Genomic DNA, 20,469 nt, shown 5'->3' with positions numbered 1-20,469 from the left:
ATGTTCCATTCACTAGAGGTTATTCTCAATGGAAAAAACCAATTTTATTTCTCCCATCTTAAGAGAAACTGTCACCTCATTTATTTCTCCAACTACTGCTCTATTCTTCATGCTTTCCTTAGGGTAAAATACAAAAGGTTCACCATACTCATTAGCTCCAATTTGTCTCTTCATTCTCAGTTGAATCTCATTCTCAATCTGACCAGGCTTTTACTCCCATGACTCCATCAATATTTCTCTCATAAAAGTTACCAAAGACTTCCATGTTGCCAAATAATAAATGTTAGCTTCCAGTTCTTATCTTATTGATTTATAAGCATAATTTGCACAGTTGATAATTTTCTGTCTTGAAATGCCGTGTTCACTTTGCTTCCAGGAACCAACATTTTCTTTGCTTTCAACCTATTTCTTTAACAATTTGTTCTCAATTGTTTTGGTTCCTTATCATTTGCTTGAGGCTGAATATTGGATGACTCAGGGTTTAGTTTTTGAACTTTTCCCCTTTTCTATCCAAGCTCATTCCTTTCATGATGTCATCCTATTACATGACTTTCAATGCTGTATATATGTTGAATCTAAATTTTTTATCTTACCAGTGATATAAAATGTTCAATTTCCTTGGTTTATATCTCACAATTGAAAAATTGTACTTGGATTTGTATTTGAGCATCTCAACCTTAATTTGTCCAAAACATAACTCTTTCCCTCCATGTTTGTCCCTTCCCACCCCAGTCTGATCTATCTTTGTTACTTCTTTTTTTCCAGTTGTTTAAACCAAGAACTTCAAGTCACTTTTACTCTTCTCTCCTCTCATATTCCACATCCAATCAAGTAACAGCCCTTTATGGCTTTATCTCAAAAACATGCACAAAAGTCAATCACTTATTACTAATTCAACCACTACCACTCTGGCTCGGTCTACCAATACTTTACTTTGATAACTGAAATGCCTCTTTCCTGGTCTCCCTGTCTTAGTCTTCAGTCTGTTCTCATCACAGAAGCCATTATGGTCCCATTAAGATGGAAATTAATCTTCTTATTCATCTTCAAAACTCCCCATTAGCATTCTATTTCACAGTAAAAATAATAATCCTAAAAATGGTCTAAGTGACTGGTCTACATTATCTGTTTCCATATGTCTATAATATCATCTTCTGCTGTTCCTTGCTGTTTGTGGACTATACCAGGTACATTCTTACTTCAGATGTACTTCAGGTTTTTGGTTTTTTTTCCTCTTAAATATTGTTCTTTCTTTTCTTTCCTTCATCTCTTCTAATAAATGCCACCTTCTCAAAGAAACTTTCTCTGTACAATCATTAAAATTACATCATTGCCATTCTCCACCTCCTGCCTTTCCCCTTTCCTGCTTTATCTTTCTCTGTAATACTTATCCAACATAACAGATAATTTTTAGATTATTTGTTTTTTTTTTCCACACTAGAATATAAGCTCTTTCAGAGAAGAGGGTTTTTGCTTGTTTTTTTCACCTAGAACAGTGCCTAGAAGATAGTAGTTCTCAAATATTTTTTAAATGAATCAATGAATCAACAGTAAAGTCTAAAGAAACATAAGTTTTATCTGTACCTTAAATCATCATATTTAATGGACTTCTAATGTTAAAGCTTCATTTATTTGACCTAAAAATCTATAAGGTGCTGAACACTAATAGTAGTGGAAAAAATAAATTTTTCACAGTTTTCTCGTTAGAGGTTATTTGAACTTTAGTACCCATCCTTTAGATTCGTTTTGATAATGGAAATAAATGACCTTGGACTGAATGCAATGGGGGATGGGTATGGAGTTGAATGAAGAGCTGCAATTTAAAGAGAAGATATTGGTGGTATATTGGAAAAATACTTCACTATTTGGCTTTTATTGATTTCAGAATTCTTTCCCTTCCTCACTTCTTTTCTTCAATTCTTCCATAAACGTTCATAATGGTAAAGATTATGCTGCTTTATCAAGCAACGGAGAGGGATGGGGGCGATTTCTCTGGTGGCATAGATTCTATGTAATCCTTAATTTCCTAATTTCAAAAGTCTTGATTTCAAATTTCAGATGCTTCTCTAGATGAATTTAATTTACATGCAGTAGAATTAAAATTAAACTATGTAAAGTTTACATTGACAGCTATGTCACGAATAATTAAAATTCTTATTACCGTTTGCCATAAACAGCCACGATCCTCGCAGCTTTCTTTAGTTGCAGTTCCTGCATCTGGATAACAAGTAAATTTTTCAATTTCCAATAAAGTTTGATCCCATTGAACAGTAAAGTTTCTTCCAAGGTTAAACTTGAGATTATAAATTAGGAGATTCTTTGAAGACAAAAAAAAAAAAACAACATTAAAGAGTATTTGTGACTACTGGACAATTTAAAAATACTTAATATTCATAAAATTCAGCAACCCCACAGAAGTTTTTCAAATCAAATCGTGAATAATTTTAATATAATATTAAACGAAAAGACTAGAAAGGAGAAAAAATGCCATGCCACTGAAATAGCTAGAATCTCAAGACAGGAAAACTGTGAAATTGTAGAATACTGATGAAAAACATTGTCTTGAAATGCAGACATGAGTTCAATTCTCAGTTCTGCCATTTAGTGCTCATGATTCTTTAGGGAAATTGTTTATCCTATTTCATCTTCAATTTCCTCCCCCTGTCAAATGGGGATAAAGATCCCTACTAAAATAGGTTGCTATATAGAAAGAATACATAAAATTTAATACATCTAGCACAATGCCTGGGGCATACTCGGTATGAAATAAATGTTAATTCCCACAAGGAAGAAAAACCGAAGAAAAAATTGACTGCTCCGGTTTATTTGGAAGCTCCCAGAGTCAGAGGAGGAGAATATTTATTTATTTATTTCTGTAGTTTTATCCACTGCTTATAAATATTTGAGAGACAAGTTAGAGGGAAGATAATACGGTATTATACAAAAAGAAAAAAATTAAGAGGATAGAATACACACATTCTATATATGGAGGATATATATATATATATATATATATATATATATATATATATATATTTATTTACACACACACAGACACAAATTCTAGTACACAGTTATTTCCAGTATTGGAATATTGTAAATTTTTGTTTGGTTATTGTTTATATGCCTTGGGAATAATATGCATAGCTTACTTATTTATATTTAACTTAACTTTAATAATTTAGGAATAAAAATTCATATAAATATCAGTCTAAGCACAGCAGAATTAGAAACATGTATCTACAACTGTGTAAATTTCTACATAAGCATAAAAATAGAAAATATAAACTGAGATTATAAAAACCAAACCAAAATACTTTGTATTATGCCCTCTTGATAATCTTTGTTAGAGTCATAAAGTTCTCAATAAGCCTGTATTATTTAAGTTACACTGATTATTTCTTACAGTCCTAGGAATATATATATATAATGTGTGTGTGTGTGTATATATATATATATATAATGTGTGTATATATATATATACACATTACAGTGTCTTTACTAAATAAAAAAATAGTTAACCAATACATATTCTTATGAAAATTTTTAAGTGAAAAACTCTGAGCCAGAAGGCTTAGGAGTTAGACAGAAATACTCCATAGAAAATGTTCTGTATCGCAATTTAGTACTTATGCTGATATTACTAATAATTAGGAATTATATGAATGGTAGCAAAGCAAATACCAATGAAAATCACTTCCAATGTTTAAATTATTTTTGTCTAACATTTAAAATACATTAATTTATTACCCAATAACATTTATTATTAAATATTACATTTTACAGATGAGGAAGGTGAGATAACAAGAGATTAATTTATTATGCTTAAATGCACTGACTGCAGGGCTGGAATTTCAGCCCAATTCTGCCATTCCTTTTCCCTCTTTAGTACACCTGCTGAAAGAAGCAAAAATTACAGGATAAGAAAAGGATTACTAGAAGGGAAGAGTGTAAACAAAATTTTGGGGAAAAAAAGCACTAGATGTATCAAAGAAGAGAGAGTTCATGAAAGGAGAAGCAGGAAGACTGACTGAAGAAACAGATTAAATCAACACCTTAGAGAAGTCTTAAATGAGAAACTGAAACATGTAGATTTTTATTGTATGCAATAGGTAAGTTACAATTCAGGGTTAGGGAAATGGTATAAAAATATTAGGAAGTCATTCACTGGTGACAGCCAAGATAAAATGAAAGAGAAAGAGAGAATTAGTATGGATTTCCCTTAAGTTTGACATGGTAACATAAATTGAAATGACCAAATATTGGAATGTCAGCAGCAAAAGGGATCGAAAAGAAGGATATATCATGAAGAAAAAAAATCACAAAGTCAAGAGCCTGAATGGTTATACAATGTTAAATTTAACAGTATGTGACAGCTAAAATATCTTAAAAGATTGTATCTTAAAAAGATTACCTGGTTAGAAGCATCATAAGTGAAATTGTAGTGAGCTGTCATTGGTTGATTATCCTCCACCACTGTCACTTCTGTAACAGTGTCTATTAACCCAAGGATTTTTATAGTCTCAAATGCTAAAGTGGTTCCTTCCTGGTATGATGAATGTGTGCATATAATATCTAATTTGTTCTGAAAAAAAGGAATATAATATATCAAGTAGAAAGTCATAGAATACAAATAGCACAAGTGTACATTTATATTGATTAAATCTTACAGTCCTAGAAATATAGAAATTATAGCATATTTACTGAATAAAAAAGTAATTAACCAAACATATTTTTATGAAAATTGCTAAGTGAAAAATTCTAGGCCAGAGGACTTAGGAATTAGACAAAATTCTAATAAAATATTCTATCCTACACATAAATTAGAATTTATTTATTTGATATTTGATATTACTAGTAATTTAGTGTTATTTTGTATTTAGTATTTAATTATAGCATTACTTAGTATTTAATAATATAGTATAATAGGAAAAGGACCAATCATTTAACCCTCCATTCTCAACAGCTTTCCACATTCAAGTACCCTATATAAATTATACTTATTAGTTAACTCTTTTCAAATTTTTGGTATACATGTCATTAAATTTTTTTTCAGAGATAATCGAAATTATGCATGATTCAACTCGTGTTTATCCCTTCTCATTCTAGCCCTAACATTAGTGAAGAATAACTTAGCTTTGGCAAAAAAGAATGTATGAAGAAATCCAACATCTACAAAAATCACTGCTACTAATTATTCAAAATTTAACCTTGTGCATAGTTTTACTATTTTCACTCCAAATCCATGACAAAATATTGCAGTGATTGATAAATTAAAACATTTTCAAAAATTATTTTCCTAGGACATGTTGCTTAAATCAGACATAGCGCTACAAGAAGTCTAAATATTTCCGTGAATCAATTTCATTATCAGAAACTCATCTATTATATTCAAATTTTATAAGTTACAGTAATTTATTTATAATTTAGCAATTTAACAGTTCACTGCATTTCTTTGCATCGAATTCTGGAGATAAATGAAACATCTTTCCAAGGAAGGTCCATAATAAAGGCATAACCCAGATATAAACAAGGTATATATTTAACTATGTGTCCAAGGACAATGCTTACATTAGAAACTGAAAATGTATATAAAATGTAGTTGCCATTTTGTATAGTATCTGAAATAGGAAAAAATAAAGTTATCAGAACAAAATGTAATGTTAAATTCTCTGTTTTATTTTTATAGTTATACAACACAGGAAATTTGAAAAAAACAGAAATTACTAAGGAAGCAAATTAAATAGATTATATTTTTAATTATCTTCAAATGAAACAATTTTGGTAGCCTATTTTCTGAGGAATTAAAGATAATGAGTACATATTCGCCTAGTTCGATTTTTCAAATACTGCTAAATATTTATGGAAATTCAGAGAATGCAAAGCTTACAGTAAAATACATATAATTCTAAATTTGTTGTTTTGAATGATATTTTATCTCTTTCTAGTAAACCATATAACATTCAGTTTATCTCAGGAATACAACAATCCACAATTTTCTTTTGCATCTTTCAATTTTTAAAAATTATTTGAAGAAAGAAAGAGTGACTGTGGAGACATGTTAAAGATTCAAATAAATTTTAACAAGGAAAATGGAAGAAAACAACTATTTTCTGCATCATATATGTAACAAAACTTTATATCAACATGTTTCTTTAACAGTAAACTAAAGATTATAACTAAAATAATTAGAAAGAAATAAGAGTGAAAAATATAAAGGGAATCCTAGAATTGATGTGCAGTATATTCAGTAACATTAATTTTCTTAAAATCTTAAAACTAAGAAATAAAATTTGAATCAGAATCTGAATTGAAAGTCATTTTATTGTTTGCATGTCTGATTCATTATTCAGAAAATTCTGATTTTTAATTTTTTAACACATGTAAGTATACAGATGTCAGATTGATTAAATCACGACTCGTATTTTTAAACATCTTATATGAAGTAAATTATCAATATACATTTTTGCAAGTAGAAAGAAAGGAATGCATTTGGAATATTTATAAAATTTGAGAAATAATAATAACCTTAGAAGTCCCATGTGCTACAAATAGAGATATTATCTCAACAACATTCTTTAACTGAAAATTATAAAAAATTTAGTTCTGCTGAAATCCACTCTTATAGAATTTCTATGAGGTAAATGCTTGTAACCTATTCTTATGGCAGAGCTCAACCTAGTGTGCTTAGGCTTTGAGAAAGAACAAGAAGGCTGATGTGCTTAAAATGTACAGGGGGACATGGTGACCACTCTATTTCTCGGTAAAGACTGTGGCTCCTAACTGGGTAAAATGGAGAATCATTAGAAGATTTTGAACAGAGGTGTGATGATTTGAGTCATCTTTTAAAAGGATTACTCTATCTGCTAGGTAGTAAATAGAATGTAAAAAGGGACTGCCAAGAGCTTTTGACCTACAGATCTGTTAGGGAGCTACTACAGTAATTAAAATGAAAAGTAGTTACAATAATACTGGAGCTGATGAAAGAACCTGGATCAAGGTGTTACCAAGAGAAACTCCTTGGCTGTGAGAGAAGAGAGTCAACTCTAAAGTTTTTGGCATCTTGTAGAGATGAAATTACCATCAACTGACAAGGGGAAGACAATACATATACATACATACATTATATGGTGGAGCAGATATATTGTCATCATCTATATTTTTATAGACAGATAAGACTTTAAAAAGAACAGGATTTTTTTTTCACAGATTCCATATTTTCAAATGTAAGAGTACATCCATATGTAGTAGACAGCTTCTTGGAGTTAAGTTAGAGATATTTGGATGTTTCATATACTATGTATAAAGGCATATAGGACATTCTTTAATACGTCTGAGAACTAGTGAACTATAATAGAAGCTAAACTATAATTTTTTATACACACATATTTCAAATACATACCTAAAAGCCCTCTATTAAAAGAAGTAAGATTTAAAAATCTAAACCATGAGGATAATTGTAATTGACTAAGTAAATACAAACATAAATTTTCTATGGTGTAATTAGATATTAGTAAAAAAAAATGACTCTTTTTTTAACTTCCTTGGTGTGCTGAATTCTCAAGTTTGGGTCTCATGAAATGAAATTAAAAACACTTAATAATTGAAATAAATTGTGAAATATTTATATGTTAAGATTCTTATCTTAAATAATTTGATAGTAATTAACTTAAGCTTTAATATTGGTTTTCTTTTATAGTAATAAAATTTTAATTTTAATCACTATAATCATTTAAGATAGTTAAAAATATGATGCAATTTACACATCTATGAATTTATTAACTAATTAAAATAATAATCTAATAAATAAAGATATCTATGCTTGTCAAAGACTTTTACAATGAACAAAAAGGCAAAACTAAATATTGTAATTAAATATATATAATTTAAATAACAATGTTAAACTCCATAAAGTAACTTAAAATCCTAAGATAGATAAAAACAGAAATTAAAAATGAAAACTTGTCACATTTTTTAAATGGATGCAACTTTATAATGAAGGCAAAATTTCCCATCATCAAAATGAACATTTAAAAGCATATCACTTTGAGACTTACTTGTAGTTTCTCCATCATCCCAAAAAAAGTCTCCCATTGCTGTGTTATCTTCATCTAGTGCAACTATAAGTCCTAGAGGGTTCATTCGGCTGTTAAGCAAGTTAGGGTGTATATATGATTAAAAATAAATTTGTAATAGTGAAATATCCTATAAATAAATCAATTTCAACAGAATGGATTTGTAGGAGTTCTGCATTCACATGAGAACATTGATATTAATAAAATTCATGTCTATACTTTTTAATAATTTATCAATGAGAAAAATAATTTATATACGTGGAAAATAAATAAAAGGAATAAATATAGTAAATAATATGGAATTTCTTAGAGGCCAAGACATCTGCAAAAATGAAACAATGTGATACTATTTCAATCCAAACAATAAAATTAAATATATCTTATGAATGCTCAATTCAACATGTATTTGGCACATATAAATTAACCTTAAATTATAATGTATCAAGGTTACAAAATAATGAGAAGTATAATATGATAAAATTTTTAAGTGCTAAGTGGAATCTCTAATAATCTTACAAATGAAGCTAACTCTATCATGAGAAATGAAACATATGATTTTTTTTTTAGTTATAGATTACTATAGGTTTTTAAACCTAAAATAGTACCCATGGAGCTATAGAGTCCAGGTAACTGCTCTATACAGAATATATTTCTTCCACCATACACTCATCAAAATGAATGTTTCTCTTGTTCAATATAGCACTAGAGTAAAACCAATTTTTTTGAGAACATAGTCATGAAACAGTTACAGTACGAAAATAACCAATTCTAGAATGCAAAAATAATGAAATTACTAACACTCATTGATTCACTCAGTAACTTGTTCCTCTTTAACAAATATTCAGAGAAAATAAGAATCCTATTCCATAATAGGTTGACACTATTATTGGTTTGGGGACTAAAGTGGTGAAAAGTCACATTTCTGCCTTCATGGAGTTTATAGTCTAGAGGAAGAGACTCACTACATACAAGAACAAGTAAACAGTATAATTCCAGATATTCTTAATGCTATGAAGAAGATACAGCAGGGTAAGGAATAGAGTGCGTCTCTCTGTTGGGGTGTTGTAGAAGATGGGGATACATATGGACTCAACATGACATGTTCTTGTCCAGGTGCCCAGAATGAATGTTACCAAGTGAAGCACCAGAGTTTTCAAGTTTCTTCTTTTTTTCTAAATATTTATGAAATTTATTCTTACTGACAAACTTAGTTTTTATATTGTTCTTTACCTAAACAGGATATCTACCTCATTTGTTAACTTAAAATATTTTAGCCAAAAGAAAAACATTGTGACATTTATGTTTTGAAAACCCAAGTATGTAAAAAGTTACAATTTGATCAATTATATAACTTAGTTTAATATTTCATTTTTTATTAAGAATCAGCAATTTAATCATACATATTCTTTAGAGAATGTCAGTACACTTTTGGCACAGGAAATAAATTTCTAATCTGTTCATTTTTTAAATCAAGAAATTTGTAGTAATATACACAATTTTATTCTTCTTTTTCAAAACTATGATGGTTATATTTAAGAATTCCTTACATATGTCAAATATTTTCTGGTGAAAAAACTAAACATGAGTCTTTGATTCTTAATAAAATATGAAACATTAAAACTTGAATTATATTTCAGATTTCAGTTAATGTTGTTTCATTTTACCTTGCAGTTGTAGTGACAGCAGGTTGCTGAATGGGGATAATATAACCTCCTCTAAGATGTAATCCTATTTTGTCTCCTGGAAGATACATATCAACACGTTGTTTTTTCCATGGCCTTTTTGCACCCTAATGTTTGGAAGATAAAAACATTTTTTATTATTTCAAGGATATTAAATCCCATTTCACAAGAATTATGCATAGAATGTACACACATAAATAATTTTTATTACTAGCAATTCATGTCATTTTAATGAATATTATCATGTTTTCTAACTTTCAAAGAAAACTTTTTTTTCAGTTTGCTGAACTAATCAATAGGAAAATAAGTTCACTTTATCAAAAAAAATCAACATAGAGAAATCCATTTCTCTTCTACAATAATTAACAATATTCTTAATTAGCCTTGCTTTTTATTTTTTGTTCTCATTTAAAGTTAACCACATCTTTAGAAAGGATTTTTAAATCATCACTGTTTCTTATAAAATAAACCTGCTTAGCAAATATAAATGCTATACAAAATATTTCTCTTTAAAATAAATACTTCTCAGAAGGTCTGGTGAATTAAAAAAAAATAGGCTGTGTGTATGAATCCTGCTATGTTGCCTTTTCAAGGTTGAAATGAAAATCTTTCCCTAACATTTCAATATAATGTATAAAAACAAATGTTTATGATTAGCTCAATACTCAGTTTTTTTGGCTATAAGATAAGTATGTAAAATAGGAAAAGTATTAAAATAAGTTACCACTTCTTCCTAAAATTACTCTTGACCTTTTATTTCCACAATTTAAAACAGATAAGCCTTTATACTAAAGAATATAACTTCATATTAATCGTGTGCAACAAAATGTATATATACCTGCACAGACTTTAACACATTGTTAAAATTTAGAATATTTTAATAATAATAACAAATACTGAAATAAAATATGCTGTGTGTTTGGAGTTAAGTTTCCTTTACAGATGTTGGATAATATAATACTTTGGAGTCTATTATTATATTAGGTTACTTACAGTTTCATAATCATACCAAGTAGCATTAGGGATGTATGCACTCACTATAGTTGCTCCCTAAAATAAAGCAAGATAATTTATATGCATATGTATTTTTTTTTTACTTCAGTACTTAACAGAAGAGAAACACATCAAATATTAAGTTGGATTTTCATAGTGAAGGGAAATAAAACCTTCTTTGTATTGTTACACTTAAATATTTCTGTAAGTAATATTCAAAAGACTATTTTACTAGTTTAAGATAATATCACAATATAAAATATTCCAAAAGCAAAAATGAAATGAATTTAAGTGGCAATTAAAATAGTGGATGCACGCATCTGTACTATTATAACCTACATGGTAATTGTGAGTGTGAACATATTCATTTCTGTATATTTCCATGACATACAGACTTTTAAGTAATAGGTTAAAAACAAATATCTCATTCTACTGTTTTTCAACATTTTCATATGATCTACTGTTTTTCAAGTCCTCCTTTATTTACAATATAGCAAAATTTTAATGTCTGTCTACTTAAATGAGAGTTTCTTCTTATTATTATAAGATTTGATTTGATTTCATAAATAGTTCTCTTTTTGAGAAGAATACTAATTGTATATAATTTTCTCCCCAATTACAGTTACATATTATATATTTGAAAAGCATAAGTCTACTTAATATATTTATTATAATTTTTCAAAATTTCTTCTACATTTTAGAATTCAATTTGACATTTACCAGGCTGAAACAGTCTATTGAGTAAAATTTATTATCCAAATGTTTTGTAATTTAGTGTGGCTTTGGTTACACAAAGTTCCCTTTAAGCAATAAATTTATTAAAATTGTAAAACCTACCTGTCTCAAGACAGGGGTAATAAGTAAACAGGGGCCCCACAGGAATTGAGTGTCCTCAATCCAGCTGTTAGTATCCTCATAAAATCTAAGAACAACAACAATGTTTACAATATAAAGATAAAAAATAAGTTTATCCAAATCTCTCATTTGGTTTATCTTTTAAGTTTTTCCCTGGGAATAATTATTAACTCTAATTTTACTTGTTTGATATGTCATTTTGAATCAACAGTTCTTACATCCTTATGGTTCATCTAACACTCAAAAAAAAGAATGGCAGGAAGGAAGGGAGAGAGATGAGAAAGTGGGGAGAGATGAGGAGAGGAAATTGGTTCATTTGGGACTCAAAAAAAAATCTATCATATATGATAAGGCTCAATTTTATCTGTAGTAAACAATTGTTCTGGCTAATTCATTTTCTCCTATAAGATAGGTTCATAAAGTGTCAGAAATCTTTCATATTCTACTTTCTTCTCTTTAAACTCTTTCTTTATAAACCCCCATTTTAACTTGGATTGAAAGGATCTTTAGTTATTTCTTGAGGGAAGGTCCTTCTTTGGACAAGATATACAAAACAAGCACAATTTGTTGTTTTGTTATGATAGTATACTCGATCTATATTTAGATAATTGTCATAATATGTGCATGATTATGTTTTAATAATTCTGTATTTCATCTTGCTTACTGATATTTCTCTAATATATTCTACATATCTTTTGCTTTTAAATTCTATATAATTCTTTCATTTCTAGATTATTCCTGTCCAATTCACCAAATTAATTATATTTACTACTAGCATTCCACAATTCATCAAATCATTTATACAAATGTAAGAACAAACAGCAGAAATCTGCTTGACATCTGATTTACTTCCATTCATTTTTCAATATATGTCTGAATATAATTTGAAAGACATTGAACATAATACTCACTCATGAAGAAATGGCCTTGCTACTGTTTCTCCAAACATATGGGCTTTATAAAACAGAGTATAGAGGAAAGGTAGTAAGGTATAGCGAATATTCAAATAATGCCTTGATGAATTAACCAAAAGAGAATTCTGTCCAAAAAATGCTGGATCCTGATGCTGTGGGATAAACAGAGGAATTGAAGTAAGAAAGCTAGAATATGAATAAAAATTAAAATAGAAGCATTAATCCATTTTTGAAAATCAAATTGAATACTTTTCAGCTTGTTTATAAAAAGTTGTGATTACTCCTACTTCCATCATCAAATTATACGAATATTTCTATTTTTATATATTCATTTACATATATTATTAATTAAACTTTATTGTAAAGTGGGCATCTCTCATTTAAACATACACAGAGAAAATGAAAAAATATTTTAACGAAGAATTCTTTATTTCTATTATTGTGGTAGATTGAATTACTGGTTCCAATTTTCATGCTTCCATGTACTCACAATTTTTGCATACATAATTTTTTACATAAACATTGCAGTCTCTACCTCTAAAGGTGGAGTGTACTGCCCCACCACTTGACTTTGTGCTCAGTTACATGACATACTCTGGCCAATGGAGTCTAAGTACATGTGACGCCTTCACCTTCAAGGAAGGGTTTGAAATGTGCTTACATGAGGACTTGCTGCCTTGTCCCTTTCCATTGCCATTAGAACGATAAGCCCAGGTGGTCAGCTAGCCCAGGGATAAGGGGAACAGAGCTGCCTGGCCAGCCTGTAGGCTTGCAAATTGAAGGACAGCCTCCCTGCTGAGCCCAAGCAAGATCAACTGACTCTCTCAGCCAAGGTGTAACGATGTGAGCAATTTACTGAGATTGCCTGTTATGGGTAACAAAATTAACTGAGGGTACCAGCTATTGCCTCCCTGGATTCACCATCATATTTACCCTAAAGCCATATTTCCCTTTGGCTGCTCCCAATTAATCAATGAGCAGTGAAGGACTACTGTTCAGGCCCATTCCTGGGAGATATAGGATTCCTCCAGTGGCCAACTTTGCCTTGGAGTCTCCCCACGGGGCTGACAGAGGCTTCCTTAGACCTGGACTGTAGTATGTGACTCTCCCAATCAAACCTCCTTCTTTGCCTATATCTTCATCAGGTTCAGACCTGGATTGTGATCTGAAGGCTATCTCCACCTTCTCCTGCTTCCTTTCCTTTTTCCTTCACAAGCATTTCCTTTCACCAGTAAATCTCTAACATGTCTAATTCTGCCTTGGCATCTACTTTTTTGGAGGACAGAAATAAACATAGAGTATAATGCAATTCATACCAAGATTTCCCAATAACACACATTTCTTGAAAGCATCATTTAGGCAGTTTAGCAAGTGACTAACATTCAATTTATACCTTTTACTTCTGTACTATCATGCTTCCTTCCAGGCTGAGCTCTGAGTGGTTGTCCCTCTTCTCAAACAGAATTAAACCCCACTGTGTGAAGAGTGAATAATTTCTCAACCAACATGCACTTAGTTGACTTATGTTTTCACCTAATTTCCCCATTCCCTCTGAAAAATGTGCCTATGAGAACCTACAGCATGCTTAGTGCTCAGGGTTGGTAAAATAGCTCCCCATCGGTTCAGATGCATGTTGTAAATGTGTTAGTTTTATTTTTTCCCCACCTGTCATTCCAATTTTATTTATTATAGAAAGATTCTGGACTCAAACTGCTTTCCAATATCTTTAATTTCTTGTGTATCTTTAATGAAACAAAAACTAGAAATCCTTAATAGTATATTATATTTTTTCATGGAAGAAAAGTCACCTGGAATTTATATTGTTAGAATCTAAGAATTTAGACTCACAAAAATCTTTGGCTTTAATTGAAAATATACATGCCTTAGGCTTGAATAAAATATTTATGGTGTGACTATATTATGTTCTATGATTTCCTTATTAGACCATATTCTAATATACAAAATATGTATAGGCCTTGAGAAGATAAGCTCTAATTCTTCTTTAAGAATTATGCTACAAACTTTCAGCCCAGATCCTCTATAGATATAAATTTAAGTACATTGCTAAAAATAGACTTGTGTTTTATATTGAAACATGAAAAACAGGAGGCATTTACCTCATATCCATCAGCATTGTGGTTTCTGGAAAATGGATAAAATGCCCCAAGTTGCATCCATCTTCTGCAAAGTTCTTCCGTGGTCTCAGCCACAAATCCACAGATATCTGCTCCAACCTAAGTTATATATATATATATAATTTATCATGTATAGATTCTCAGATTTGCCCAGAACATCACATTTTATGCCTCAAATGATTAATTTGCACTATTTAGGAACTTTATGTTTTACTGTCTTCACACACTCTTCCTTAGCCTAGTTTCTTTATTTTCCATTTTTGCCATATACTTGCCTCTAATGTATAAAGCTGAAATTGTATTAGTAAAATGTTTTGCTTCTTAATCCAAGGCTCACATCCTATGATTTGATTTTTCCCATTGATAATATATTAGTGTAGGAATAAAAGAGTAAAAAAAAAAATTGCCAGATATATACTCATATAAAATTGCATTCCTTTTTCTTCAAGGACCCTCCAGAAAAAACTACTACCCTTAATTAAGTACTTACTGTTTACAAGCATTTCTTTTTTTTTTCAAAATAGTACATTTGTATCTATAAACAATATATAACATTGTTTTACATGATTTTTCACTTTATATAAATTATATGTTGAATGCATTACACTGCATTTCATTTTTCTCACAAAGCATTATTTTTGTGAGATTTAATTATGTTAATGTAGCTGTAGTTCTGTATTTTATGGGATCCTATCACTATAAAATATACTTTTATGAAATGTGTGTATTGGTTTCTTTCTGAATATGTAAAAAATTTACTTATTCTGTAGTACATATATCTACATAGGATTTTTTTTTGATTTATTGGAAATGTACATTGTTTAATCAAACCTGGTTATAAACATTTATAATCACAGTAACAATACATAAAATTTCCAATTGCTTCATTTTCTTGACAATTTTTGATATTTTTAGACTTTTAATTTTTACCACCTATATATACAATATATCTTACCAAACTTCTTGCATTCCTCTAATTATAAGAAAAGCAGAAAAAATTTTCATATTTGTATTGAGTCCATATGGGTTTCTCTTCTTATAGAATAGCCTATTTATATTCTTTTTAATTTTTCTATTGTTTTTATCTTCTACAAAATTTACTTCAAATTAAATACTAATCCTTTATTGGCTATATGAATTGAAAATATAAATTCCAGTAGTAGGCAACATTTTATTTTTAACTTTTTAAAATAGACTTTTGATGAACAGAAGTTTTCATTTAGTTGAAATCAAATTTGCTTCTTTATTATTTGTCCCTTCTATGTTCTGTTTAAGAAATTTTTCTTTTAACGTTATGTCAAAAACTTACCCACTTATATTTTCTTCTTAGATGTTTAAAGTTTACTTTTCACATGTAGGTCTTTAGTCCATCTGGGATTGATTTTTGTGTACAGTGTGAGACATGGATCCATTTTATTTGGTTTCTTAAACGGATAATCATTTGTTCATATGAATGGTTGATTTACAGTGATAGTGCTATCATTAAACGCATTTTCATTAACGCATGGACCCATGTCTTATTTTGTCATCTTAATTTATTTGAATATTCACAGTTAAGTATCACTGTGCTATATTACTGTTTTATCTGGTAAGGTAAATCCTTGTGCTCTTTTCTACTTCTTTAAATTGTACTGTCTTCCTCATGAAGTTTAGAATATTCTTTTATGTTCTCCAAATTCCCTTTAGTTTAAATTGGAATATCGCTGATTTGGACAATAGTTTGGGGAGAATGCATACTTCTAATATTTTGAGACTTCTTATCCATAAACATGGTATATCTTTAATTTATTTAGTTATTAAAATTCTCTCAAAAAAGTCCTACACTTGGTTTTAATATTTATTCTTAGCTATTGTTTATTAATCAGTTGCTACACTAACAACTTATCTTGAAATACATTGTAACATTGCTTATTTCTTCTTTTTTTCAACAAAATTTGCCATTAATTTGTAACTTTATTCAATTTTCAGACACCTTTGTACTTCAACTTTGTTAATTTTTCTCTAAAGACATTGTTTTCATTGCATTCATTTCTTCTCTTATTTTCACTACCTACAGCTTTATTTGATTTTTCTTTCTGCATTCTTAATCATGCATTTCACTAATATTTAACCATTCTTATTTTTAATCTAAGCATTTAAGGCTAAAATTTTTCCTTTAAGTATGAATTTAGCTGATAGCCCAGAGTTTTGATATGAAATAAAATTGTTCACATTCAGTTCTAAGATTTTTCTTCCCATTTCCATTCAGTTATTTTGGTGAATCATTTGATAATGTATTATTTTTTAGTTTCCAAATTCAAAACTCAGTGTGGGTTAGCTTTTCTTTTGTTTGTTTGGTTTGTTTTTGGTTTTCAATTTGTTCAATGTATATGAAAGAAGGAATAAAGAATTACTATGATTTCTTAGATATTCTAAATTTATTTTGTTATGTAATGGCTCTATTTAGTGTTGAATATCAACAATGTATATTTTTTCTTTGTTTCATATAGGGACTTACCAGATTTTTTATGTTTAGAATTGCCTCATATACATTTTTCTGTCCTTTTATTTTATCTTTTAAATAGGAGAAACAGCTTTATTATATTTAACCTAAACTGATTATGTAGTATTTTAAATATATCTAGACTTTTGACATTTACTTTTATTATGATCTCAAATGTGAATTTTCCTTTAACATTTTCTCTGGTACTTTATATTTATTATGTAAGCTTTTTCTATGCCTTGTTTATATTGATATTTGTTTCATGAATTAGTTTGACTTGATTGAATTTTGTTCATTCCCACTTTAATAGCTTGAATGTTGTAGTCATCATCCACATTCTTAATTTTCTCGTAAATTCTCTAAGAATAAAGATTGAAATCTTCTGTCACATATCTTGAATCATTTTACCAAAAGTCACTCAGATAAAATTACAAAATTAAGTGTAATTACTGTTTTTATGAATAACATTGTATAAAACTGCTTACCAAAGGCATTCCAAACAAACCAAACTCCAGCATTCCGGAAATAGACCATTCCATTTGTTCCCATGAAGCAGTATTGTCTCCTAACCAATGTGCAGCATAGCTTCCAGTTCCAGCAAAAGTTGACCGGGTGAGAATAAAGCTTCTCTTATTAGGAAAAACTTTTTGTACAGCTCTAAAAATAAAATTAAATTAATAAATAACATTTATTTTAAAATACTGACATTTATCAATTATAATATCTTAATTTTACATTCATATATTACATTTCCTAGAGCCAAGCCATATTATTTGCCACCATTTTATCAATATATTATATCAATTCCATATTTAGCTATCAATATTTACTTAGTTAAATACATTTGAATCAACAGAGAGAAAAGAAATCTTTTAGAAATGATCTAGACTTTGAATAATTTTCTTTCTTTTTTATTGAAGTATAGTCGGTTTACAATGTGTTAATTTCTGGTGTACAGCATAGTGATTCTATATATACATATATATATTCCTCTTCATGTTCTTTTTCATTATAGGCTATTATAAGATATTGAATACAGTTTCCTGTTGTTTTTTATCTATTTTTATATAGTAGTTAGTATCTGCAAATCCCAAACTCCCAATTTATCCCATCCCATCATAACTATCTGTGGAATCTAGAAAAATATGATACAAATGAACTTATTTGCAAAACAAAGACAGAATCACAGATACAGAAAATAAACTTATGAGTGATTTTTTTCTACCAAATTAAACATGTACTTTTTGTATCTACTCAGTATTTGTTTTTGAAATGTATGATTTAAACTCATTGAAATCTCTTTATACTACAAAATGTGATAATCAGAATTTGAAACTGATAGACATTTTTGTGGCACAATGATGTTATTTATGTCTTAATGCATGCATTTTCAAATATTAGCAAGCAATGTTGAAATAAAATTTACATATTTGAAAGGCATTTTATTTTGTTTCAAGAAGTTCACCATCAACAAATACGAGCATTATTCATCTCACTTCTGTTGATACCTGAATATTGCTGACAATTTTTTTTCCATAATTAGAAAATAATCAGAACAAGGAGACAAAAATTAATTTAGTATATAAAATTATCTACACTATCATAGTAAAAATATAATAATATTCTCAGGTGCTTTTTCTATAATATTACCTTTATAATATGAACTACAATGTTGCTTTTTCTTTTCTAAAATTTATTTACTTATGCACTATGATATATAATGCTCAACTGAGTTTAAGTGAAGTAAATAAACACTATGAAGACAGTGTATAAAATTTTTGGTATCATGGTATGATTCGGGACCAAACATGAGTTTGTATTAAAATTTGATCACAATTGTTTGTGAGAAAATTTAAAATTTCTTGACCTAGAATCTAGGCTTTATTGACTGTTGCATCATAGATCCTTTTACAATGCTTGGAAAATAGTATGCAATCAACATATGATTGATCTTTTCCTTTGTTTTGTATCATCTTGCTTTTTTTTTGTTGTTTTTGGTGGGGGGAGGTAATCATGTTGCTTTTTAATATACAATTAACATAGTCCATTAGAAAATTCCTTTTTGAGATACTAAATAAAAAACTACATTTTAGTTGAAACCCTTGTTTATAAAAAATAAAGGTTTGTTCTAGAAGCACCATTCTCTGAGGCCAGTTGTGAGGTTCATGCTTAGAACAAATATTCAGAGATAGCAAACTGAATCAAAATTTGAAAGGATAAATCTATACAATAAAACAGAATTACAGCTAAATACATATACCAGATAGTTCTTAATAAATAAGCTCCAAATTTGTGAATATTAGTAAAAGAAGTGATGTTTTTAATGTTCTAATTTTTTACTATGAAAATATTATCTTTCTTTGCTTTTTTACTTTTATTATTATCCAAATATATGTAAATCACCAAATATACATCAGGCAATAATTATGAAAGGGATTTCTGAGTGAAACTGCACTTACTTCTCTGTGGCTATGGCCATACTGTATCCGTAGAGGCTATGAACATCATATTGTTTCCCCCAGTATTGCACAGCATCCATGCAAATTGTTTTGGAATACATGAGTTTGTCAAGAATATCTTAGAAAAAATATAAAAGGAATATTTCTTAAGAAATATTTTGCCATTTTAAACTTTATAATCCTTAAATGACATGCTATGTAATATCATATTTAGTTAAAAATAATGAAAGTTGACAATTTACACCAAGTTCCAATTAGGTCTCCACTCATATTGATTAACCATTAGATTTGCACTATAGTAATAAATATTCCATTTCCTAATTACAATCATATGAAAAATAGGCTTTAACATGTGTATAGAAATATATCCATCTGTGTTGTAAATCATGTAACTACAGACCCATTTGAAAGCTTTATAATTTATTTAAATATAATCTAATTACATACATGCAGACCTGTCACACAATTATAAATCATTTAAATCTCTGCTTTTCAGTTTTTCTGCTTTAATTTGCAGACATATATGATGTTGTGACAATTATTGTTATTTTTCTTCAGATTGCCTTAAAGTGATATATTCCCCTAAGATCACCTATTTTTGTTTGGTAAAAGTTTTACCCAATTTTAATGGTGAAAAGAGGTTCTTAGAATACGTGAGATGTAACTCTTCATATTAGGTACATCTAATAAACTGCAGCGACTTACAGCAAAGTGCTCATGGAAAAAAAAATGGTCACTTAAATTATGATTTCAAACAAATTCTGTTTGTCTTCATTAATTATTTAATAATGGGCAATTCATCAGTGGTAAACATAAATCAATATTTTACACCAAAATTTAGAAGTATGCTCCATTTCTTAGGCATAAATATTTT

General features: G+C 29.0%; 1 protein-coding gene across 1 annotated transcript in view; it reads right to left on the bottom strand.

Moving 5' to 3' along the window:
• SI (sucrase-isomaltase) overlaps nt 1–20,469 on the bottom strand; it is an 85,177-nt gene that overhangs the window by 40,620 nt on the left and 24,088 nt on the right. The window contains 11 exon segments of the mRNA XM_006183825.2: nt 2,162–2,317; nt 4,415–4,585; nt 5,572–5,621; nt 8,058–8,146; nt 9,740–9,864; nt 10,751–10,807; nt 11,588–11,672; nt 12,517–12,671; nt 14,637–14,753; nt 17,622–17,793; nt 19,596–19,713. Of these exon segments, the coding sequence (XP_006183887.2) occupies nt 2,162–2,317; nt 4,415–4,585; nt 5,572–5,621; nt 8,058–8,146; nt 9,740–9,864; nt 10,751–10,807; nt 11,588–11,672; nt 12,517–12,671; nt 14,637–14,753; nt 17,622–17,793; nt 19,596–19,713 (1,295 nt within the window).

The sequence above is a fragment of the Camelus ferus genome, chromosome 1, assembly GCF_009834535.1.
Source record: "Camelus ferus isolate YT-003-E chromosome 1, BCGSAC_Cfer_1.0, whole genome shotgun sequence".
NCBI lineage: Eukaryota > Metazoa > Chordata > Mammalia > Artiodactyla > Camelidae > Camelus > Camelus ferus.
This window is presented reverse-complemented; position numbering and strand designations above follow the sequence as displayed.